The sequence below is a fragment of the Marmota monax genome, unplaced genomic scaffold, assembly GCF_021218885.2.
Source record: "Marmota monax isolate L192 unplaced genomic scaffold, Marmota_monax_Labrador192_F-V1.1 WCK01_AAM20220418_F8-fsc00023, whole genome shotgun sequence".
Lineage (NCBI taxonomy): Eukaryota > Metazoa > Chordata > Mammalia > Rodentia > Sciuridae > Marmota > Marmota monax.
In genome coordinates this window covers 12,997,599-13,024,078 of record NW_026692907.1, presented here as the reverse complement: position 1 = coordinate 13,024,078, position 26,480 = coordinate 12,997,599, and the positions used below count along the sequence as shown (strand labels likewise).

The following is a 26,480-nucleotide window of genomic DNA, read 5'->3' as shown; positions in this document are numbered from 1 at the left end:
ATGCAATTTCCCTTCTCTCTCCCTTTCCCTCCCACCTCTCATCCCTGTTTAATGTTAATCTTCTTCTCATGCTCTTCGTCCCTACTCTGTTCTTAGTTACTCTCCTTATATCAAAGAAGACATTTGGCATTTGTTTTTTAGGGATTGGCTAGCTTCACTTAGCATAATCTGCTCTAATGCCATCCATTTCCCTGCAAATTCTACGATTTTGTCATTTTTTAATGCAGAGTAATACTCCATTGTGTATAAATGCCACATTTTTTTTATCCATTCGTCTATTGAAGGGCATCTAGGTTGGTTCCACAGTCTTGCTATTGTCAATTGTGCTGCTATCTGTTTCATATCTTGTAAAAGGTTGGTAAATGAGAGTGCTAAGGAATCAACTTACCACAAGGCTAGTGTTGAACTTATAAAACCTCTGGACTGTTCGGTCACTAAAGCTGTTGCACAGGTTTTTCTTTACAAAGTTGGGGTGGTTCAGGATATCATTTGCTACCAGGGGCTCCTAATAAGACCAAACAGAACAGAAGACAATGCCATGGAATGAGGTGTAGGCTGCTGGAGAACTGAGCTTATCAGCTTTGCAACAAATACCTTGTGGGTGATGTGCTGCTGTTCCACAGGTGCATGTCCTTTGGGGTCAATGAGAGTTGGATGTGCCACCAGATAACCCCTGTCCTCCATTATGAAGCATCTGTACCAAAACAAGTGATGTTCATTCACGTGAGCTGCTCTTCTGTGCTTTCAGAGAGCATTTACCTTGCTAGCCCTGAAACAAATTGCATTTATTTCAAGTTCTCAACAAATACTCATTGAAAAAAAAATGTAGGCAGGCTGGCTGGTATGTAGATAGACACTTTATTTTTGAGGTGGTAGACTGCCTGGGATGCAGGATAAGGTCAGAGTTAAACCATCCTCTGTGGTCACCTACATATTTCATACAGAATGTACCCACTCAATCCAAGCATGATGAACTGAGAAGACATTTTGCAAGGATATATGTGACTTGAGTATTTATAGGCATGAGCTTCAAGGAAACCATATAATTTATTTTTTCAATGATAACCATATATAAAATAAAACATTCTTGGGAAATATAAACTCTATTTTATAAAAACATTACATAAGCAAAGCTAGAACTGCTTTAATCAAGGCTACATTATGCTTTATTTTATTCTACATTGGTTATATCACTTTGCCAGGAATCCTGCACTTCCCCATTAAGAGCCAATGTGAAATTCAGCCCTGACATGAAGTACGGACCATGAGATTGAACTAAGAAAGCTATTTTTAAAGCAGCCTGCATTAAATCAAGGGAATGCCCTTGCTTTGATCAGACATGTTCTTTTGAAATTCAGGAGGCAAAGACTTTTAGTTCCATGAGCATCTTTCTGGGGAAATGTAAAAGGAGCAGTCTAAGCAGCTGAAATTTCACAAGGACTTTGGTTTAATGACTAAGTTAACATCAAAAGTACTACCCAAGAGTACCCTCCGGTCTTTCTAGTACCAAAGATATGGGAAACCTCTAATTACTGACTTCTAGGGAAACAAGAGCTTTTGGTATCTGTGCCAGTTACTCATCTTGTTATGTGTAGCATCCATTTGTCTAAATCATCTTAGAGAAAGGAAAGATGAGAAAAAGGAGAAAAATCTTTTCAATATAAGGTTCTTAATAGAACACCCAAACAATGATCTTGACTTCTTATCTTGACCATATCTATGTAGTTGCCATTTATCTGGAGATATCTGACAGCTATTTCTTTTTATTTTAGCAGTAGATGGGAAACAGTGTCCCTAAGGGGCTTACCTTATTTTGTTGCCACCATCTTGGTTACAAACTGGTAATAAGTCCATCAGAACTTTGTAGAAGTATCTAAGTGTAAAGTCAATGCCCATCACAGCCACAGTGTGCCCGGAAGACAGCTGTGTACTTCAAGTGAAAAAGATTAATGAGGACAAGAGGCATGGCTTATTTAAGCATAAAAGATTTGTTCAGGGGCTGGGGTTGTAGTTTAGCGGTAGAGCACTTGCCAAGCATGCGTGAGGCACTGGTTTGATTCCCAGCAATGCATATAAATAAATAAAATAAAGGTCCGTTGACCACTAAAAAAATATTTTTTAAAAAGAGATTTGTTCAGTAATAGGGACATTGTACAGTATCAGAAATACATTGCTACTGTTCTTCCCCACTTCCCATGCCTGTAAAAACTAAGTGACTGATTTACTATAACTTGATATTTCATGACAGAAAATGTTAAGACTTAAGATATGACTTTCTGAATAAGACCAGTCCCAAACACAGGCAGTGGCGGAATGTGGCTAGCCCTGACGCCACATGTGTTCAGAGAGTGGCTAGACTATTTGGCAAAAATATAGGTACATAGGTATCCCACTGGGAGGTTGGATGCTTGGCTATTATGCCATTTCCTTACTTATTTCCTTCATTTTATAGATAAGGAAATGAAGATCCCAAAGGCTGACTGACTGCTGTAAGGTCACACAGAACTTGGTAGGAACAATGTCTACTCTAGTTTTCTTTCCACAATACTAAGGTTGAATCTACTCAAAGCACAGTTTATATTTAAGAACTAGACTCTCTTGGTTCATCCACCAGTGCTTTCTCCATTCTACAAAGTTACTTTCAGAAGGAGGAGAGCTGTGGAAGAGAAAGTTGAGCAACATGACATGGCGCTAACTTTTTAAGTACACAGGAAGTCAAATCCTGGTCCTGATGGTTTCTGTTTAGGTGACTCCTGGGATGCTACTGAGACTTTCTACACTTCGGTTCTCTCATCTGAAAATGGAGGCATAACTGGACCTGCTTCATAAACCTGTTATTGAGATTCCACAAGAGAGCGCATTTGTAGTGCTTAGCGAGCTGCCTGACAGAGAAACACCCCATAAGGAGGAGTTACTCAGAAGAAAACGAGATTGTGAGTTTAAGCCCTCATACCTGGGTTGAGAATGAACTTATCTCTCTTTCAGAGAAAATAGACTTTAAGAAATTGCTAGATAATATCAGAAGTGTGGACTTCTCATCTGGTTTTTTAATTGGAGGGGCCTAGGTTCCTTGACCCTCTTGCACTCTTCTGTTTAGAATTTGCAGGGTTTACCCAGAACGGGACTTTTAAGAATCTATCATTTATCATCATCACTGGTCTGATTTATTTTTTTCTTTTCTTTTTAAAAATTTTCAGTTGTAGATGGATACAAAAACTTTATTTATTTATTTATTATTTATTTATTTATATGTGGTGCTGAAAACAGAATCATTTCCTCACATGTTCTAGGCAAGCATAATACCACTGAGCTATAACCCCGCCCCTGTGTGATTTCTTTATACAGAAAATACCAAACAGAAACCTTAGTTATTTCTCATAGCAATCTTATGAAACATTACCAGTTTAGGAACACTGAAGCTTGGGGAGATGTGGGATTGTGAATGTGGGATGTTTTGGGATAAATTGATCTTATTTTTACACTTTCTCTGTATGATTACTATCTGCTCCAGTATGATCAATATGAAGTAACAGCATGCATCTTGCCTATCTATGCCATTCTATGTCTGGATTCATATCTTTACCTGCATTTCAGATTAAATATACTGTTACCATAGCAACTCATAAGGAATTTCATAGAAAAAAATCCAACCAAACCTACATTTCTAAGCACATCAGACTAGGCTGTTCACAATGCTTGTATGAGCTTTAAACTGCCCAAAACACACGTGACCAGTCCCTAAATCAATGACTGTACTTCATCTCTAGCAGCATTATCATTCTCCAAGAATGCAAAGCTACATTCTTAGTCCCCTGAGCATGCTTATGGAAGAACTGCAACAGAGCTACTGTGAGTAACTGACAAGTGAGTGCTGAATTAGAAAACCCCTCACCTAACTCTCAGCCACACCACTTCTGAAAACCAAGGGTGAATAGGAGTACTTCACAACAAGCTAATTATTAGCTAAAGCTCTTCCTTTTGACCTGTTAAAATGTGGCAAATTCAAAGGACGAATGGTATTATAATAAAAATAGCTGCCATTTGGGAGGACTTGTCATTGTCAAGTACAGTGCTAAGCATTTTACTTGCATTACCTACAGTTCTCATTGCATCAGTTCAATATGGGCATTATTATATCTGTTTTACATGAGGCTCAAAGAGGTTATGGAACATAATAATAATGAAAGTGAGATTTATTGAGTCCTTATCATGAACCAATACTGTTCTAAGAGCTTTATATGTTACATGTTATTTAATTCTTAAAATAATGACTTGAAATAGTTCCTGATATTCCTCTTTCCTAGGTGAGGAAACAAAGGCAAAAATGTTTGAATTTGGTTCTCAAATTGACACAGGAGGCCCAAATCACTGCATTACTTTTTGTACCTTTGCAAAGCCCATCTATCAATAGATCTGCAAAGCCAGGGTTACTTTGAGCACCAGAAGCTGACTTGCAATCTAAACTACACTGAATAAAAAACACACAGCTTTAAATAGTAAAATCACACTCAGCTAAGGAAAATATTCAAATGGTGAGAAATATGGACTGCATATTTTTGCTGGGCAAAAGCAGATATTTATTCATTTAGGGACTTGGTGGACAGAATCCAGGATTAAATGGCCATTTCTCTCATTGAACTTAATATAGGTTAAGGGTACATTATAAAGGTAACTAGAAGGGGTATTTGAACCCAGGCTTTTCTAATTTGAAAGTTCATCAGATTTCCATCATGCTTCATTTGGACAGACATCATACATGTTTGTACATCAACCAAATCAAAATTCTTCCATTCATCCAGATCTCCCCTACAAAACATGCATATAATATACATAGATACAAGCATCCAAACTGTCTCTCCCTCGCCCTTCCCAACCAAAAGAACACTACACAGAAGGAAAAGCCAATGGCTCCTGGTATAGAGGTGCCAACTGGGGAAGCCAATGGGACACCTGAAGACTGAGCAAAAACCTGGGTTTTAATTCTCCTCACTGTAACAGCACCTTAAAGAGCCCAGCTCTGGCCTATTTTTTTTTCTAATCAAAGACCAAGGTGTATGATGTCTTCTTAAAGAAACAGAATTTGCTCACTTCTCCCCCATCAATTGGAATATATGGGAAGGATGAAAGGTTTCACTAGTCTGATACTTACAGGTGTATGCCCCAAATACACCTAGTCTGTCAGCAGAAACACTTAGGGATCTGTTGTTCTAAATAAACAAGTACTTACTCGTTTATAATGCGAAATATTATGTTATGGGAGCAGCTGACAGAGTCAAATAGATACTGTGCCCTACAAAAGAACCAACATTTGGCTAGCTGCAAGGCTCTGCTTCCCACTGAGACCCAGGCCATGATATGGAAATTCCACACCACACTGCTTTCCAGTTCCTACTCCCAGTGAACCTGCATTAGAGGAATTCTACTGAATATCTATCATTTTATAGATAACGAGCGCCAGTGAAAAGCATAAATTAAGCAAAAAAAAACAAAAAACAAAAAACAAAAAACAAAAAAACAAAAAAAAAAACAAAAAAACTGTCTCCTATAAATTTTAAGGCATCATTACAGGTACCAGTCAAAATATGGTCTTTCTTGGTTGCTGTGGGGAAGCAGTTATTTGTATAATGAACGGATTAAAACAATGTGTGTGACTTGCCTCTCTACCCAATGTTTTACTGACATTTGTAGCTTAAATATTGAAGCCACAAATTGCAGGATCTATAAAGCAATCTAAATATATCTATAGTGATATTGACATCATGTAGCATTCTGGGAAAATCAATTTTCAAAGAGCCATTTTATTTTTCAAGAGACAGTTTCAAGGACAAGTGGAAAAACAAAACAAAACAAAAACTCATATTACTCTAAAGAGTTAGATGCAAATACAAGAGGTAATACATTTTATGTCCTAGCTTCTTTTTTCATTAAAAAAATGTTCCTTTGCTTGGAGAACACTCTGGCAGTGAAAGTTGTAATGCTCCTGCTGACATTTAACCAGTGTAAAAGTGGCATTTCTACAAACTGCTCTATTGACTCTAACGTCCTTTTCTTTTTCATAGACATCACCATGGCTGCCAAGAACAGGGCTGAGAGCTTTTCATCAACTTAACTGAGGTGTTAACCTCGTGAGGGGGGAACTAGCCCCATTTTACAGATGTCAGGGGGAAGCTTGGACAATCCAAGGTGACACAGCTGGAGAAGATATTCAAATTCCATCTTGCCTCACTTCAAAGGTCATGCTTTTGCCACTATTTGAATTGTCTCCTATTCTATTTGAATTTTAAAAATATCCCTGATGGATTTAAAGAAACGACTAAAAAATTAATTAAAATATTACCTGGATGAATGAATTGTGTGACTGATTGTCACAACATAGCCAGCTCCTCCAACATCTAGGTAAGGGCCAGTCAAAGAAATCAATCCTGGATTAGCTACAGCATGGAGATACCTAATGGAGTCCAAAGAAAGTCATGTTATTTTAGGTATGAACAACTACTTGGTCGATTTCAAAGAAAAGTGAACCTGCAAGTCTAAAAAAGTTTACTATCATTTTGTGCTTATGTTACCTTAAAATTCAAAAGGATTCTTAGTTTTTATGTCTGATTGTTGCATTAAGTTTCAGAGAATCTGAAATTCTGAAAATCTGTCTCCTATAAATTTTAAGGCATCATTACAGGTACCAGTCAAAATATGGTCTTTCTTGGTTGCTATGGGGAAGCACAATATATAGTTGAACTGAAGGCAGTATATAGCTGTGTTCATTTTCCACAGGTCATACATGAGCTGTAACTGGATGCCATAAAGGTGTGTGGTAAAAATGCAGCATACCCATTAAGGACCACACGCTGCGCACAAGGTAGGAATTAAACAAATATGAGGTGTTGAAATGGCCAAGCACAGAGCATGTCAGCCTCAGGACTTCACTGAGGAGATAGAAACATTATAGGCAGAGAGAAGACATGAAGTTGTGATGCTACGTTAAAAAACCATTCAAAGACAGTTTCTCCCCCACCCCCCCCAAAGTGTCTTCTTTAATGTGATTGCCTGAAGTTGCTTTATTGTGTGTACTTATCATGTCTCTCCAGGATTGGGGGGGGCGGTGCTGACAATGGAGGCCCCTCGAACTCACCACTGTCTCCTAGTGGGATCAAATGCTTTGTCCATGAGGGAACCAGGATAAATTCTGAGGACGCCATTGGGCGTTGCTATGTAACGGCGGACAATGTAAGTGTTCAGGCTACTCATTTCCATTTGTGTCATCCATTCATCTGTGACGTGGCTGGTAGCCATTACTTCATTTCTGACAGAGAACTGGGAAAACAAAGGAAGGCATAGCAGGGCTCCTTTAAAACTCACATGAAAAGAGCGTGGGCCGCTGGCAGGGCTTCCCAAGGCTCTCTCGCAGAGAAGCCAAACCCAATTACTTCTTAAAAATCTTTCCACAGCAGACGACTGCAGCCAAATTTGGCAAAAACAAAAGCTTACAGAAATCTAGTCAAGGGATGTGTGACTACTCGGTGTTCACCCCAGCTAGGCATTCTGAGTTTTAGAGGAAAAATCTTGGGATGTAGCATTAAAGACTCATACACCAACAGCCTCCTCTGCTCCAAATCTTTGCCATTCTGAGTGTCATATTTATCTTGATAGACAGCAGGGGCACTTTACTTCTTTCCCCTGGGAAAGTGGGGGTGGGAAAGTCTCACTGGTCTCTTAATCACACACCCCCTACCCTGACCCTGGAAACCCCTAGTGCATCTGAGACCTGAAACAGATTCTTCATGTGGCCCACAGGGCTTCTTAATCCATCAAAAGGGTCATCACTGACCAGCCTCCCCTGGGCCACCCACTCCGCCTTTCTGGCTCTCCAGAGAGAGGCCCAGATGCAAAGCTAGGCTTCACACTTCAAAGGGTCACTGCCAGCACTCCCTCTTGGGCCCGTAGAGGGGTGCGCCAGGAACGGGGCCCCACGCCAACACTCACTTTGAGTCCCGGGTTAGCAATGAGGCGGGTGTTGTCACTGAGATAGGCTGTGTAATGCTCCACCATGCGCTTTGTCTCTGGCTGGCTGAGGTGTTCGTAGGGGGAGGAGAAGCTGCCAGCAGACAGCATGACAGTTGGACTCTCTGAAAGAGAAGCAAACAAAGCAGGCCTGAGAACACAGGACTTCATCTCAGGCCGGAACAAAAGCATCGCTCAGGCTCTGCCAATCCGTCTGCTACGGTGGCTTAACGTCTTCCATAAGGCAACAAAGAGCTTGACTCTGAGAGCAACAAAGAAGGGAAAAGCCACATTCTCTCCCTTCAGGGAGCTTATGGTCCTAAGAGTGAACAGAACAGGTACGTGCACAAATAAGTTCAAGAGCTGCAGGTGAAAAGTCTTAAATGCACCTCAGATCTATGCATAACATTTTGTATTTATTATTATCATACTGTGTATGACATGGAGCCAGGCTACACTAGATCTGGGCTCCACCATTTCCTGGCTGTGTGATGCCACAATGCTGGAAAGGTTGTGATCCAGGTAACATTTTCCTCATGTGTGAAGGAGGGATCAATAGGAGCATCAATTCTATACTTAGAGTGAGAACTAAATGAGTTAATAGCTGTAAAGCAAAGGAGACAATAATGTAAACCACATAGAACAGTGTTTGGCACTGGGCAAGTGCTTGGTAAGTGCTTGCCATTATTCACAGCAGCATCATTATTTAGGAAGAAGGAAAGATGACAGTAGAAAAATGCAGGAATCAAATAAAGAAGTTATTCTCACAGATGGTACAGCCAAATTTGATATAAACAAGAGCTGTAGAAACAGAACAGTCAATGTACACATATTTAATTATTGATGCTTATAGGAAAGGCACAGTTTCTTATTTAAGACAAAAATCCTTGCAATGAGTTACAGTATGAAACAAAAATGTGAAACCCTTGGGATTTTCTATGGTTCAGTCTTACCATCTCTCTTTTCCTGACCTGGGGAGAGAGCCAAGGGCCTTTTGCATGTTGGGCAAGTGCTCTACCACTGAGCTACATCCCCAGCTCTTACCATATTTGACCTATCTCATTTATATTTGTGGGTCATTTTCTAAACCTTTTGTTAGCAGTCACACATGGTGTCTGGTTCCTCATAGCCTGGTAATCTTTGATTGTGCTGGGCATTATTTTAAAAAACTAATTCAGGGCTGAGGGTATAGCTTAGTCAGAGAGTGTTTGCCTAGCATGTGCAAGGTCCTGGGTTTAACAGCCAGCACTGAGTAAACAAACAAAAAAGACAAAGCAATAACAAACAGCACTAATTTGGAGGAAGAGCTTGAAGTTTTAGAAGACGAGAGTGTCTTCCTCCAGAGGAGATGGTTGTTTGATTCTGCCACGGGCCATGCTACCAGATGAGGCAGGGAGGGTTCCGATAAAGAACCAGGATACTGGCCCAGCATGACACTGTGACTTTGGTGTTTCATTAGCCCCTATCTTATTTTCAAAAAGTAATGCTTAAAGTTTCCCAATCCACTCAGACAATGGAATCCCACAAGGCAAGGCCTGACTCTCAGCCCCTCTCATGCTACAGATGCAGCTTTTCTGGATCTCTGTGGGGGCAAAGAAGACTGGGTTCCATTTAGTAAAGGCTACACCTTTTGGGGACCCTGGATTTGATTTCTATCCCTCTTCCTAGCCCTACCTAAAGGGCTGGGGCTGTGGCTCAGTGGCAGAGCACTTGCCTAGCATGTGTGAGGCACTGGGTTCAATCCTTAGCACCATATACAAATAAAATAAAGGTATTCTATCCATCTACAACTACAAAATAAAATAAAATAAAATAAAAACAGAAGCTACATAAAGGAGAATTTCATTTCACAGCTCTTTCTTCTAGGTTGGGAAATATGTGTACCACTAAAGTGGCTTTAAGAGTTGCTCTTTCCTCTGGGTTTGTATCTTCTCCTAGGTTTTGGCTCAGTAATTCCTCATTATAGTGCTATTTTAGTGTTTTTCAAGAAGATTTTAATCTTGGATTATGTCTTAATCCAGGATTGTTAGTTGTCCTCAATAGGATGGGTCCAAGTTACCATTCTCAGACAATGTGGCTTCTCATTTGTTTCTCATTTAATTCTCATGATGTCTTCGTAGGGCATCTTGGGAGGTTATTATATTAACCATAAATAATCAAAGAGAAAAAAAATAGAAGATTGCGAAGACTAGGCTGTTCAGCAGCATGCTTTAGATTTAGGTGCAGACACTCTTGTGGTCTGTCTATGCAAGGATGGCCAGAAAGACAGAGAGGATGGCTCCTAAGCTCAAAAAATTTTGGATCTGGTCAGAGACTCAGGAATAAGAACAATAGAGGAAAACCACAGTGAAAGAAAAACACAATATAAGATGTATCAAGGCATACACATGCTTCAAAGTCAGGAGAGCTGCAGAAGGGGCCCGAGTGAAGAGAAGAGACACCCCGGGAAGGGGCCCTTTCATGTAGCAACAGAGACTGGCTCTTTAGAAAAGGCTGATACAGTAAGTCGGATGGAACATAAAGGAAGAGAAAGAGTCAAGATATAGGACTCAAAGCTTTATGTCAAAGAGGTAGATATATACTTATATAAATACTTACATTCAGCCTTAACTACCTCTGATGATGTGCTCTCAAAAAATTCTTCGTCTTTTTGTGCATCAAAAAAGATTATATTTCTATCACTCCCCTTAAGGCAGCTCTGACATACTTGATACTTTGCCTCAAAATCTTTAATTCATCAATGCAATAAGATAGAAGTCACTTTGCCATAATTTCCCACATTTTCCACTCCACTTTTATTGTATTTTAATTATCTTGGGTCATTTTTATTGCTAACTGATCCTAAGGTCTACCTGTGTGACCTGGGATCAGTCAATTAATCCTATGAACAGTGTTTAAGTTGATGAACTCTACATTCCTGGGAAATAGCACAAGGAAAGGCAGTGGTATTTAGTTGAAAAGCAGTACAATCCACAAATGTAATTTAAAAAATTTCCAGGTACCATATTAAAAAGGCAAAAAGTCATTCCATACATATTTTATTTAAATTGATTTAAATAAAATATGTATGGAATTCAGTTTTTCAAAACTATTACCATTTTAACATGTAATCTATATAAAAAAATCAAGTGTGCATTTCACACTTCTCATATACGTTGATTTGGACTAGCCCCATTCTATGTGCTTAATAGCTACATGTGGCTAATGCCACCAGATTGGAAAGGGTAGCTATGAGGGATTATCCAAAGGAAATTTTAAAGATCTAGGCACAAACATCTTTCTTACCAAGAAAACTGCTGCACTGTACTATCGCAAATTTCAGATCATTTTTACCAGCAATAGAACTTAGCTAACTGACTCAGAACTTAGAAGAGTCATGTCCACATTACCTTTTCAGTCAAGCATTTCTTAAAACTATGAACTATCATTATACCCTTTTCCTGTATATACAACCATAACCCCCAAACCCAAATGAAGACAAACAAACCAACCCAGCCTTCTTTCACCAACATCCAGCTCTCTCTAATTGATGGACTGTGTCATAGAAGAGATCACTTGGTCCAGTCTGTTCTTCTGATTTCATGTTCAGAAGGAATTTTCTAAAATGGAATTTAAAGGAGGAATCTAAACTTGAGTGCTCTGATTTGGATTCTAGAGTGGGGATGACTCTCCTCAATCCTCTTCCAACCTATGTCCTCTCTAACTCAGTTTGTCAGTTACGATTCTTAGTTCTTAAGTCTTTTGAATCCTAAGTATTTTCCACAGGGAAAAAGAGCATACCTGTTTACTGTACTATGAGCGTCCCATGGTATATTGTCACAAAGGCCTTGGATATGTCTGACATACTGCAGAATGGCAGGCCAGAGGTACACGAGTCAATCTCAGCATGGCCAACAGAAATATAAAAAAGTGCTCGACATCATCAGGGAAATGCAGGTTCAAACCACAATGATGTATCACCTCACTCCAGTAAGAATGGCTATCATCAAGAAGACAAAGGATAACAAGTGCTAGCGAGGACATGAAGAAAGGGGAACTCTTGCCCACTGTTGGCGGTAATGTCAATTAGTCCAACCGTTATGAAAACACCTTGGAGGTCTCCCACAAAATTAAAAGGAGAAGTACCATATAAGAACTATCATGTAAGCCTGGGTATGTATCTAAATGGAGTGAAATCAGTCTGCTAAAGAGACATTTGAATTCTCATGTTAATTATAGCACTATCCACAAGAGCCAAGATAGGTAACAGCTTAAGTGTCCATCAAGAGAATGTGGTACATATATACCATGGAATACTGTGTAGCTGTACAAAGAATAAAATCCTGTCGTGTGTGACAATAAAGACAGAACTAGAAATCATCATATTAAGTGAAATGAGCCAGGCACAGAAAGACAAGTATGACATGATCTCACACACGTGGAATCTCAAAAAGTTGATTCCACAGAAGTTGAGAATAGAGGATGGGGAGAGTATAGGAGGTAGGGAGGGAGAAGGGGAGAAGATTGACTGAGTGGATACTAAGTTACAATTACATAGGAACAAGAGATTATGGTGTACTATAATATAGTAGGATGATGATGAATACTTAACAATAATGTACTATACTTTTTGAAGAGCTAGAAGAAGTATTTTGGAAGCTTAAGCCAAAAAGAAATGATAGATATTTGAGGAGTTAAATATGTTAATGATTTATATATATAAATTATATATTATATAAATATAAATATATATATATATATAAGAAACATTGCATGGTACCCCCTCAATATGCACAATTTTTATGTTTTTATACATCAGTTAAAAAATCAGTTTGGAAAAACACCAAGAAAGGTGTTTTTTAAAATAAAAGATATATTTATAAAAGATGTCTTAATACATTCACATTAAATTTAAAGGCACATATAGATTAGAGAAATAAATGGGTAAAGAAGGATAAATACTAATCAAAAGAAAGTAGAGTTGCTATATAATTTCAGACAGAGCAGACTTCAAAATAAGGAAAAATATCAGGGAAAACCAGGATTACACAATGGCAAAAAGGTAAAACATCTCAGTTTTTCTACTTTTTGTGTTTATGGGAAGATCATTTATCTGTGCTAATCCTAAATGTGTTCCTCTATCCCAGGGCAACTCTGGTGATGAATGCAAGGCTTTGTTATATTAAATGTAAATTTTCTTTGGCCTCCTCCAAATTCTTCTGCAGATAGGGATCATGGAAGACACCATCAGCATGCTCCATTGATTCCTCTGGATCCCTCTTACTGCTTCCCCCACCCCTTCCCCATACTTCCCCACACCTGTACTGGGCAGTAGCTGTGACTCACATAATGAACTGACTGCCTTTGAGACTAATGAAACTTCTTTGCTAAACACAAGAGAAAGCTGAAGGTAAATGTGAAGGTGGGTCTGCCTGTCTAGTCTGGGCAAGCCCTGTGGTGCCATGTACACTCCAGAGCCACCTAGGGTGTCAGGGGGAGGTTGGGATTTCACCTGATATCTAATTTGTCTTTCCTCTGTTCTGTTCCCTCACTTTCTCACTGGTTTCTGCTGAGATCTTGTCATGTATAAATCACTCACACAAAAATCCTGTCTCAGTATCTGCTGGGCAATCTGACCCCAGGCAAGACTTTCAGTCTTCTTCACACTGTCTGTCATCCCCAGACCACCTGGCGCTGCAGGCATTCACTATTTGGGTAGAGCAAGGGGGAGCAGTGAGAGTCAAACCGATAGTTACGGTGAGCTGCTCTGAGCAAGATGAGGCAGGAGGCAGAGAAGCCAGGGCGTTACCTAGAGTTGCCAGCTGCTTGAAGTGAAGGCAAGCACTAGGCTGGCCCAGCAGATCGAGCCGGTGGTACAGCAGCTTGCTGCTGGGGACGGTGTTGAGGTTCTTCAGTTGTTTGACAGGTATTTCTGGCTGAATCACCACGATACACAGAATAAAGGAAGTGTCTTGTACCTGTAAAAATTAGCAAAAAAATTTCTAAAATAGAAAATGAAGATTCTACAGGGACAGGAACATTGCATACATTATCTTCTGCTCTCAGCTGTCTATCTTCAGTTGGAAGGTGTTCATTAAATACTTGATGAATGAATGAAGCTATCAAGATAGGATATCTTCAGGTAACAGAAGGTATTTCTATGTATTTCTATTTTCCTTTCCTGTTGAGGGATCTTAATGTATGTGGCAGGATATCATGGAGCTAATGGAAGGATAACAAAGAAGTCCTTTGGAAACCGTGACACCTGCTAACCATGTTTTGCTTATATAGGTTAATGGATACAAGATTACAGCAGAGCATCACAATACAACATTCATTTTTATTTCGGTGGAAATGTGCTAAAAAACATAACCAGTTTTGCAGTAAGTATTCTGAGAACTGCTAATTGTGATTGCACACTTTAAGAAAAAGGACCAAGGAGCAGCCAGTATAGAATCCAGTTCATTCAATTTCCAGATGACACTTTGTCCTTTCCAGACTGAAGGTGGCCAACATCACCACTTAAACGCATGGGAAGCCCAGACCCCACGGCACCCTGCACTGCCTTCCCAACTCGATACCTCAGACCAGGGCAGGCTTAGCTTAATGTATTAAGTTCAAGGGTGGAAACAGTTGTGCTTTCAGATTCACCTTGCTCCAATAAGGCATGTTTGAACAAATGTAATGAGGAGAATGTCCACCAAAGAATCAAAAGTCAATCAACACTGACCACAAATATGATGTCATCTTACAAGATTGTAATGGAACTAAAAAATTTCTAATGCCTGGTATCGTCACATGTGTTTGGGCTGAAGCTGGTGTTAACCTACTGACGGTGCTGCACGTCATACAGAAGGTGTTGCACATATAATTCTGTACACTTCACATTACTTGATAATGATAATAAACAACCGTGTCACTAATTTATGTATTTACCATAGTATATTTTTATTATTAAGAATATATTTCTTCTACTTATAAGATGATAGTTTACTGTAAAACATGCCATGCTACACTAGTGACAGCCTCATACATCTGTTCATTCCATATCTTGATTGTATTAGTGGGCCAGGTTGGGTGATTGACCTGTATCATTTAGGTTTGTGTAAGTATATAGTGTTGGCACAATGATGAAATACCCTTAAGATGCATTTCTCAGAATGTGTCTGGGTCATTAAGCAGTGCATTACCATATAAGTCTATTACACAGAAGATGGAAAGAGCCTATTTAAAAGATGGCTTATAAATACCTGAGAGGGTGAGGGCCCACTATGTCAGAACTAAAGGACAATGCCTTATAAAGCAACTCAAATGATTTACTTAGTGATCAAGGAGAAAATTTTAACTAGGCAGGTTAGAGTTAAGTGTTATTTAGGGTTTATGAAAATGGTTCCAGAATCTTTAAATACAGAAGCAATTTACATCTTCCTGGAATTGCTTTCAAGTACTGCTGGCAAAGATATTCAATTAGATTAGTAAATTTAATCCTCTGCCTTCATCCCTCAAATTAGAAAGTGACAGTGTGTTGTGAAACATTCAATATTTCCTCTCTTCTCAATCTTACACAGTCATCCTTTGAGTTTTCCTATGTTTTATGTTCCAATGAACCAAAGACAAAAGACAAAAATAAAAAATAAAAAAATAACCCCCCCCAAAAAAACCCACAAAAAGCCAAAAACCTTACCAGAATGACCAGAAGATAATTTTATAATGAGGTCTATTCTCTAAGAGAAAAACTAAAAGTTATCCTACGCTTCTAAAAGTTGCACTGTAAAATCATCCTTAGGAAAGCACATTTTAATATAGGTCTTTTGATCATGTTCTTAGCTAAACAAACAAACAAACAAACAAACCAAAAAAAAGCTAGGGAACTCGGATGGGTCTGGAAGAGCTCTCCATGACGGGGAAGTGATTTTGTCCACAGATAACATAGGGGATCCATGTTATGAAGTCACACCCGAGAACGTGAACCTTCTCATCCCTTCCAACAGTCAACACTTCCTTCTGCTACCACAGCCAGCCTCCTCATATGCTCAAAGATGGACCTGTGTCCATCACAGTGAGAGAGTGATCCTTCAACATTGCTAACATAATCTCTCAAATTACATTTAAATAAATTCAATGAAATAGTCCATCAGTATCTGGAGTATCTATGGATCCTAAGCAGTTTAGCCAATTATTCTCAGCCTAAGTGAATTCTGTTGGATTCTATTAGTAGAAGAATCCATTTTATTCCTTAGGACAAGATGAGCATCTGCTCTCCTCCTCCTCAAAGTAACTGAAGATAGCTTAAAAATATTTGCCTTTATTACTGGATAAGCAGGCAAGCCACTTTTATCTTGAATCTCATTATCTCCCTAATTTTTCACTTAACAGTGATCTGCTTGAAAATTTTAGTACTCTGAGAAAGCTAAACATCTCCCTGAAATGATTGCATGACTATATCTGCCTAAGGCGAGTGGCCAGAATTTACTGGCATCACTGAAAAAAGTCTCTAATAATACTTCTGCCCAAAATGTTAATGGTGGGTTTATTTACTATGCAAAGAAAATCACACGTATGTCTACATTTCCTTCTTTCTGTTATAACACCAACCATTGTTAATGCAGATATTCCACCAGGATGTAATTGAGCTGCTTTCAGTTGGAATATGCTAGAAGTAAACAGTCTCCAATTTCAAATATAAACTTATGTTTCAATTCAGAATTTAATGGAAAGGGTGGCTGGCTCACCCTTTTCTGATGTAAAAATTGAGCAATTGTCTTTAAAATTTACATAAAGACAAGGGTAGTTGCATTATTCTAAATCAATAAATAAATAGTTCTGAAAATGAGGCCAAGAACATTTAAAAATAGATTTTGTCCTTCCTCAAATTTGTAATACCACGAAGCATGGTGGTGCATACCTGTAATCCCAGCTACTCAGGAGGCTGAGGTAGAGGATCCCAAGTTTGAGACCAAAACAATATAAATAAAAACAAAGGGCTGAGGATATGGCTTAGTGGAAGAGCACTTGACCAGCAAGCCAGGCCCTGGGTGGGATCCCCAGCACTGCAAGATATTGGTTCCTCCCTCTCATTTCCTGTCATTTCTGTCCCAGACATGGATACTCTACAAGGGCAGGGACCTTCACTCTTATGCATGCTTAGTGTATATGAAATGTTCCATAAGTAGTTCTTAAAGGGATGAGTAAATGGATCTCTGTGGAGTCAATAGGCTAGGCCTCAGATACGTCCACCCAAACAATCTCAAGTATGGCTGCATTTTAAGTTTAATAGTTAAATTTAATGATAAAAATGAAATTCTACTCTTTTGGTCAGTTACAGAATTTAGTGCCTCACAATAGCATTGTTGTGGTATATAGGGAGGGGAGGAGAGAAACAGGTAAAGTGTACAGTGTGTTTTGGATTCTGTTTCTCTATGATTCTTTGAGGCCCAGGGTCTAAATGAGGTTGGTAAGAGAAAGTTGAAAGGGTACCAAGAGTTACAGCTACACTGTTAATCCACTTGTGTTAAATGTGAATAATTTGAGTTCTAACCTAATGTTTATTTTCCTTGAAGAATGTCAGAGGGCATTAACTTCGAATTTTCACAATCTGAGTTTAAATGATAGAAAACTAACAGGTATAATCTGAATTAATAGGAGATGGGGTAAAGGAATTTGGTCTATCTATATAACTCAATATTATATAGTCATTATAACGTGTACACACACACATACACATTACATACACATATATGTGTGTACATATACATATACATATACAAATTTTCTGGAAATTAATGTAAGTGGTTACATATGGGGAATGGGAGGTCAAGGGCATAAAGGAGGAAAGGCCATAGTTTACTTTCTACTTTATATCCATATAAAATATGGTTTGATTTATTCATCATGAATAATTATTAGTTTTACAAAAAAAAAAAAGGAAAAATAAAAAACATCTGTGGAATGTCTTCTTTCTATGATCACTTTAAATACCAGTCCCATTATCTGACTCAAGTCCCCCAGAGTCCCCATGAAGACAAGCGCTGTACCCTGTAGCCCTTCAAGCAAAAGTGACTTTCCACCACTCACCATCTTCCAGGCGTAGCTAACATTGTAGGCCTCCTTCCCGGTCTCTCTCAGCTTGTTTATGTGCCAAGACAGGGATGAGTTCACAGGGACTGCGATAATCTGGCTGCCCAGAGGGAGGCTGTGTTGCCAAACAGAATTAAATACTTGAGGCAAAAGATAAAATTAAGCACTTAATTAAAGGCAAGGAAGAAGCTGTGAGTCAATGACCACCTCCTGATTCTGAATAGCAATGAAGCTCATCACTTTTGAAAGACATAATGTGAGACTTTCAATTCTGTAAAAGCATGATGTCAGCTCTGCATTAAAAACATTCCTTACTCTCTACCCCTGCCCCCAATTCTAATTCTTTCCAGAGACTAACCTGTCTCAAATCACTCAGTCATTAATTTTCAACCAATGAGCACAAAGACCTATTTCTCTATAGGTTACCATCTGCCAAATGTATCACAGTTGGAAAACATCCAATCTGTTTTTATTTTAAGGGAAAATGTTGTTTAAGACTGTGCTATCAACTTGGAATGATATCAACTTGCCAAGCTATTTTTTGGCAAATACAGTAGAGCTAGTCTTCAACTTAACCTTTTATTTTGCTGTTATTTTCTAGTTAGGTGTAACTGAAGTATTTTTTAATGAAATAATATGTACCTTATTTTACAATTAAAGTCAATATGAACATAGAATTTTATTTACAAGACAATAGTCCCACATAATAGTTTTGAGAGATCTTATCTGTTATATGCAGAAGATAAAATCTTGGCTACTATTCTCATGGAAAAATAACTCAGAATACTTTTGATAACAATAAAATGATTTATATACTCGCCTTATACTCTATAGTAAACAGTCATATTTGACCTTGATGGGTCCCATTTTCTGAAAAAAATACAACAACCCTCACTTTTTTCTTACCTTAGGATATTTTGCCGAACCAACTCAAACTTGGGGATATTTTCATAATGTATAATGTCAGTATGAAGGGGGGGTTCTGAGAGTAAATATGGCCTAGTGAGAGACGGATGCATAAGTGTATACCCTGAAATCAGAAAACACAATGCACACCATTAGAACATGCTATTAGAAGTTCTGGTTGGAATCGAAGTGCTGATTGCTGATTTCAGACGTGGGATACTCTGGGATGGCTGTCCAGGACTCAGCTTCTCAGCTTGTAACTCATCAGTCCAGTAAAAACTGAACCTGATTTATGTATGCTGGTATAAAACTCTTAAAACATAGAAAGAGATTTTAAATCACTGAACAATTTCTCTAATTAAGAATATGATTGAAGTAGGAATTATTTGGTTTTCATTTCATTAAATATTCTAATCTACCACATAAACCTTAATGCTGGTAAATCTAAAGATAAAAATACAAGCAAAAATGATTTAAAGGATCACATCCCTATGTGTGAGTCAATCCTCAAATTCAACTTCCTGATGTTGCAAAATACTGTGACATCTTGACAGAACATAGAAATAAATGTGTAGTTTGTAGATTCCCTCTGCATCTTGGTGTGTTCTACTTCAAATAAGCTATCCTAGTCACACTGCTTTTCTCTCAATACCATCTTTATCCTATTAAGTACCAGAATACCTACAGACTATTGTCTTTGGGTTGCTAAAGAAACCTTTCCTTCCTATGATTAACTTTTAGCAAATTACCTTTGTCATCTATGAGAAAAGTATAGGAAGCCAAAGAATCTTGGTAGTATGTCACGTCTTCAAGAATGTAAGCCAGATTCACGTCCACGCCTACAATTCCCAGAAGTAGGTTTCCAAAATAACATGGTTTACTCACGGTCATGATCAAACCTGTGGGTTAGAAACAAACAAAAAACCCAAAGGGTATCAGAGAAGGCTCTAGACAAAGGCTAGAGATGTGCTCCCGTGAAATACAAAGGGTAATATCAGTCATCTTAATTCTTCTTGGTAGAAAGAGAGAGTGAGAGGGAAAGAGTGTCCTTTGGCAGTTCAGGTACTGAGTTAAATGGAGGCAATTGGTATGCTTCCCACTGCTTTTTCATCTAAGCCATGACACTGCAGATCAGTGCAAACCTCAGCAGTGCATATGTCATTCTGTTTCCTGGGGTGTGGAAATTCAGCTGAACTTGAAAGTCAGTGAACAAGGAATCTAAAAATCCGAGTTCTAGTCCAGTGGTATTCCTTCTGTATTGTACCTGTGACACTCTTGAGTATAAAGGAGAAATTTAACTTCTGCTGGAATTTTTCCAGTCACTTAGGCTGCAAGTTCCTATACTTGTATGTAAAGGGCCAGACAGTAAACATTTCAGGCTTTGTCAGCCATATAGTCTCTGGTACATGTTCTTTTACATTTCTTCTTCTTTTTTTTTAATATTTATTTTTTAAAATTTTTCGGTGGACACAACATCTTTGTTTGTTTATTTTTATGTGGTGCTGAGGATCGAACCCAGCGCCCCGCGCATGCCAGACAAGCACACTACTGCTTGAGCCACATTCCCAGCCCCTACATTTCTTCTTAAAAAACAAAACAAAAAATCCACAACCCCTTTCAAAGTATACAAACCATATTTAGTTCCATATAAAAACAATGGGCTATTTAAGGATAAAATTAAAAAAGGAGAAAAGCACACAGGAAGAAATTCGCAGAAGTAGAGAGTGTAAGTGGTGGAGGAAGGCCCAATCTGAGCATCTGGGCTCTCCTTCGGGCTCCATTACTAGGCTGGGAAAGTTGTGCCACCTTGAATAAGTGTCTTCATGTACCAGATGTGGAGCTGGCACAAAATGATCTCTATGATTCCTAACAATGCTACACTCTTATGGCTGTAAACAAAACTGTAAAGACAAAGGTGGGTCGTTTATCTCTACTTGACCTTGTATTTTCCTGCACTTGGGAGCACCTGCTTGCCTTAGTGGTATATCAGAAAGTCTCTTCTCTAGTACACTCAGGAAAGGGATCTGGATACTCATGAAGACTCTACAAAGTACGGGCCTCCTCACAGGGTTTGCCCATGATGTCTACTTGAGATACTGTTGAATCGAGGTGGTCCCAGAGATTCACTACATGCCTCACCTAGCAAGGGGAAGTGTGTGAAAAGTCATGCAATGAGGGTCTCTTCTATGTCAAAAACCCTTCACTGAGCAGTTCACAGTTAGAATGCCTTTTGTCTGTTCTAAAACTTCTTTTTTTTGAGGAGTTGGGAAAGGAAATTCAGAATCTTGCATATGCTAGAAAAGTGCTCTTCCGCTGAGTTACACCCACAACCCTGTTTTAAAACACTTAAAAATAACAGGTATTTAAGAAGATTTTTAAGAATGCATTTTGTGGGAACTTTTGTTCAGGTCGCCCTGGATGGATGGGTTATAAGTGGCAGGAGCAGCACAGTGAGCGCCAGTATGGAAACAGAGGTCCCCAAATGCAAGCCACATTTTCCAGAGCTTTTGTCTAAGATTAAAGCTATTTTCATAGATTTCAGTAAAGTACTACAGAAATGCTCTGTGACTAAGATGAATGCTCATTTCAAATTTCTATTCTCCTCTGGATTTGTTGAGAACAAAGTATTAAAAAAAAAGAAACACAATCTCACTTTTCAATTATCAACTTGGACAGAACACTCTTGATCCCTTTGTGGCAAAGGAAGTATGCTAAGCTCTTGCCACACTGACAAAAATCCTGCAACACTCTCTGTGAACCAAAAGCACAGAGATTTGCTTTTTCAAAGCAATACATGTTCAGTAACTGACATTTTAATCCATGGTGGTTTTGAATTAGAGCCATGTAAACATGGGTTTCCCTAGACTGAAGTCCTCATGTCATGGAGTTAGAGGATGTGTCACCCAATAATTCTAGGGATTGAAAACACAAAATGAAAAGACACACTCTATGTGGGGAACTCAACAGATCTATAAAGCAATGACTGAAACCCACTGTACGGGACTCATAAAACAAGACTCAAAACTAAGATCTGGATTACTGCAGCCAACAGGTGACCAAAGGTTGACACATGATTTGGTTTAAAGCATTCTGGGTAGCTCTCTGGGCTGCAGAGTTAAATTTTAGGAAGGGTCCCACCCTTCCTGACACCACTAATTGGTAGTAAAATTGGGCTGTTTAATCCCAACTTTGTATAGGACTAGGTATCTACATCTATCTTTGTTCTGTTCACACAGAATTAATTGGATTTCTTGATCTCTCCTTCTCTTATCAGACATAAGATCTCCGCAAGGGTGAACTGTGTGCCTTATCTACCACTGCCTGGCACAACGAGTTTTGGCTCTTAGTAACACAGCCTAATACAATAGTCACTTGCATTCAAGACACAGTGTTTTTACTATGAAATAAAATAACCTTATCTCAGATGTAAGTTTCAACCCTACATATATCTGTGAACCCTTTCAGAAAGAGGAAGGATAGAAAAATCAAGGTGTAATAGCAATTGCCATGTTTCTTTTTATTCTTTTATTTATTTCTTTATTTTTTTAACCAGAAATTGAACCCAGGTGCACTTAACCATGGAGCTACATCTCCAGCCCTTTTTGCTTTTTATTTTGAGACAGGGTCTCACTAAGTTGGTGAGGCTGGCTTTGAACTTGTGATCTTCCTGCCTTAGCCTCCTGGATAGCTGGGATTATAGGTGGGCATCACCACACCTGGCGCCATATTTCTTCTTTATAGAAAGAACATGTTTACTTGTTTCTATAAAACACATTCTCTGTAGGCTTGCTATTATTTGTTTGTTTGTTTATTTATCTATTTTCGGGGGACCAGGGATTGAACTCATGGATGCTAAACCACTGAGCCATATTCCTAGCCCTTTCAGTTTTTATTTTGAAACAGGGTGTCACTAAATTGCTTAGGGTCTCCCTAAGTTGCTGAAGCTGTGATTGAACTTATCATCCTCCTACCTCAGCCTCCAGAGCCCCTGGGATTACAGTTGTGTGCCACTGTGCTTGGCGAAGCTTGTTACTTTTTATACTTGTGTTTTCTTTGAATATTTGTATTTGTGAGAGTTCCAAGTTAACTGCACATTGAAGAAGATCTCGACTCATGATGCTGTCTGGTCAGTAATAAGCTGCCCATTCAATCTTTGGTGTCAGGGATGAAGGGAAAAGAATGCATGTGGTCATGAGGAAGAAAAGAAACAGACTGCATTTCCCTGAGAATAAACTATTGAACAGTCATTTTCCTAGACACTGGATATATATAATATTCCATTTAATCTTCATAATTGCCATTTTTTTTGATAAGGAAATTGAATCATGTGAAGGCTGAACGCTTTATCCAACATCATATCATGGGTATTAGGATGATGACGATGATGAAAACAGCAAAGGTAAAATAGTACATTAAGAAATAAATAAAGGGCTGGGGTTGTGGCTCAGTGGTAGAGTGCATGCCTAGCTAGTGAGGCACTGGGTTTGCTCCTTAGCACTACATAAAAATAAAATAAGATATTAGTTCCACCTACAACTAATATATATACATATATATATAAAATAAATGAAAGCAGTTATTATAATTGGATAATATGCCAGTTACTGCTAATTAATTATTACAGATAATGGATCTAGTACCTAAAAACTAGAAATATTACTTCTTTTGGTAAATGACAAAATGGAGAATTAATGAGATTAAATAAGTTACCAAGGACAACTATTTAATGGAAGGATGGGATTTGGGATCCCATCTGATGCCTCCTTCCCTCTATTTGTTTGAGTACGCCCTGGTGCCTGGCTTTTGAGGCTAAACTTTAAGTACTTTATTTATTTGTGATGCAAAGCTACCTCTTGATTCCAAATGACCAAATTTGGATACTGAAGAATCCTCACAAAGTCTCATCAAAAAACATGCCATTCTATCTATTGAGACTTGGGCAATAAGGAGGAAAAGGGCTGGGAATTTCTGCTCTAGAATACAGTGTTACAGGTTATATGGCAGAGGACTTCACAGGCCTGGGATCCCCAGAAAGTGGTACACATTTCTTCCTGTTCATTTCTTTCCCCCTTCCTCTAATAGGAAGTGTTCTCCAAACTCACCATCTCCCATCTCATCAGAGAAGGGGAGGCTGAAGACAGCTTCATCAATCATCCGGTTGGGAAGGTTTGTGTAGAACCTGCCAACTGTGGTCTCCAGATTGCTCAGCTGGTTCAGCACCATCATGCTGCCCTTAATCACGGGCAGGGCGGTCCGGTCCGGCACCCCGTACTTCCCAGAGTTCTGTTCAGCCAGATCCCTCAGAAAAGCCAGCTCTTTCAAACCAGTCACCCCATCTGAAATCAAAGGCAAGGGAAGACCATGGAAAGCAAAAGGGTTAATATGCACAGCGTCTTACCACTTAGATCCAATGGGGACATGGATGAGGTCTTACAAAGTCAAAGGGGTCTTTTCAGACACAATATGGACTCAGGAAACAAAGACCAGTTCCTGCTGAGGAGCAAAGTTTGAGACAGAGTCTTCCCTTAAATAGCCAAGAGGGTAAAGGGATTCTTCAAAGGTCAGTGATGAAAAACATATGAGTAAATAAAGGAACCCTCTTCAGCAAGGATGTGTTCTCCCTCAAAAAGCTTAATTATAAGATTTAGATTCCTTTGCTGCATTTAATAAGTGAAAGCAAAAGTAATGGTTAACAAGTCTGTATTTAATTTAAAGTAGGAGATGAAATTGTAAGAGTTTTAAAGAAGTTTACCATTTCATTCCTTACTTTCCCCACAAAACCATTTGCCAAAATCTCATGAAACTAAATGAAAGAATTATGGATTGCATTTAGTGATGCCTCCAAACCCTGTTTCCTTAAGCTCATTTTAATTACAAATGTTTTCATGCTTGATATTGTTAGGATAATACTGAATTTGATTTATTTAATGTATACTTTTTATATTTAGAAGGTTTTGAAAACTTTGTAAAAAGATTTAGGCATACTGGGATGTATTGTTCTAAAACATCTGTAACCTATAGCAAAAAATAAATTTAATAAACCATGTTTTTTAGTTTGCTATTGTTGGAACGCAGTCAAAAGGATTAGTAACTGATCACATATGGGTACCATTGTAAACAAATTCACATGATCTCCGTCACTATTGAGATTCTACCATTGTGTTTTGAAAAGGGTTTGCCTCATATTCTTGAAGATTTTAATAGCAAACCATGAACCATTCAGTCATTGAAAAGAATCTGAAGCTTTCATGGTTCACCTACCATACGTGTCTTCATCATTTCTATATAGGTAATACAGACTTTTTTAGCATTAGATGTTTATTCCTCACGTAGTGGCAGAATCAAATGGATATGATTTCTTTCACAAAACATTGTATTTAGAAAAACATTGTATTTTACTCCACTCATATACAATTCTAAACGAAAGGAAAATAATACCTGGGAAAAATTAGGTCAGAAGTGACTTATTGTTTCCTTTGCTTGGTATGAATTGAGATTGGGAGGCCAGGGGTATGCTCCAGAGTAAATGACAATAAAAAGCCATGACTGACCCCCAACCTTATACCCTTGAGAAGCCCGCAGAGGTGAAGTGTTAAATCAGGCAGTAAAAACGTTTCCTTTCTTTGCATGTATTGCTTGGCTCACTCAAAATGTAAAAACTGACAAGAGTATCTTCTAGGCAAAGCAGCACCGTGTGGGGTGGAAAGTTATCAAGTGTTGGTTTTTCATTTAGGGATGGTAGAAGGTAGGGTCTGTAGGTGGCAGACTGATAAGTGTGTTGGATTGTCTACTGCTAACATGGTCATGCTGGAAACGACATTTCCCAGATTCTCCAAACTATATGCTTTCTAGTTGAAGATGACAAAAGCCAGTGTTTTTGAGTTTTGGGTGATGAAGTAAGAGAGGAAATAGAATGTTCCAGTTTTTCCCACTCTTCGTCGGTTGGCTTGCTCATCAACAGCAACCCTAGGCATGTTCAAGATATTTCACGGAGAGCACACAAGGACCAGCAGCCATGAAAAGCCAACGACCTTCCAGAGGCTTCTATACCAGGCTCCTAAATGGTCCTCAGAGTTCCCAATTTTAGACTTCTTTGCAAGCTTCCATTGGGTGATTATAATTTCTGAAGTGTCAGCTTTCCTTTCTGGATCTCTACATTTCCAGTTTCTCCTAGAACTGTGTACATTTAATTCCAATAATAAAATTTTATTCCAAAATTCTCAGAGTGGCTCTGCTTACCTATCTGAACCATGCCTGATCTAATAAGGGCATATGTCCACCCCAGTGAACAACCTTCAGAAACTGCATTCTGAGAAAGAGGGAAGAGAGACAACTGGTGGGTATGTGTTTGGTTTGATGAAAAGGAGAAAGAGAAGGAGATAAGGATGGGTGGATGAAGTCCCTGGAGGTTTGAAAGTGTGGAATCATCAGGGCACCACAGAAGTAACAGGAGCAACAAGCAGTCAGAGATGACCCCGAGGGTTACGTGACTAGGCAAAAAGAGGGACTTGCACCTACCT

At 38.8% G+C, this 26,480-nt stretch overlaps 1 protein-coding gene across 1 annotated transcript in view; it reads right to left on the bottom strand.

The window, feature by feature from the left end:
* Positions 1–26,480, bottom strand: part of Cachd1 (cache domain containing 1) — a 205,336-nt gene that overhangs the window by 18,898 nt on the left and 159,958 nt on the right. The window contains exons 9-19 of the mRNA XM_046451058.2: positions 24,063–24,296; positions 19,710–19,859; positions 18,961–19,084; positions 18,052–18,169; positions 13,787–13,955; positions 7,981–8,123; positions 7,130–7,311; positions 6,338–6,448; positions 1,808–1,930; positions 595–694; positions 389–505 (exon numbers count right to left, since the gene is read on the bottom strand). Coding sequence (XP_046307014.1) covers positions 389–505; positions 595–694; positions 1,808–1,930; positions 6,338–6,448; positions 7,130–7,311; positions 7,981–8,123; positions 13,787–13,955; positions 18,052–18,169; positions 18,961–19,084; positions 19,710–19,859; positions 24,063–24,296 — 1,571 coding nt within the window. The remainder of the gene's footprint in view (positions 1–388; positions 506–594; positions 695–1,807; positions 1,931–6,337; positions 6,449–7,129; positions 7,312–7,980; positions 8,124–13,786; positions 13,956–18,051; positions 18,170–18,960; positions 19,085–19,709; positions 19,860–24,062; positions 24,297–26,480) is intronic.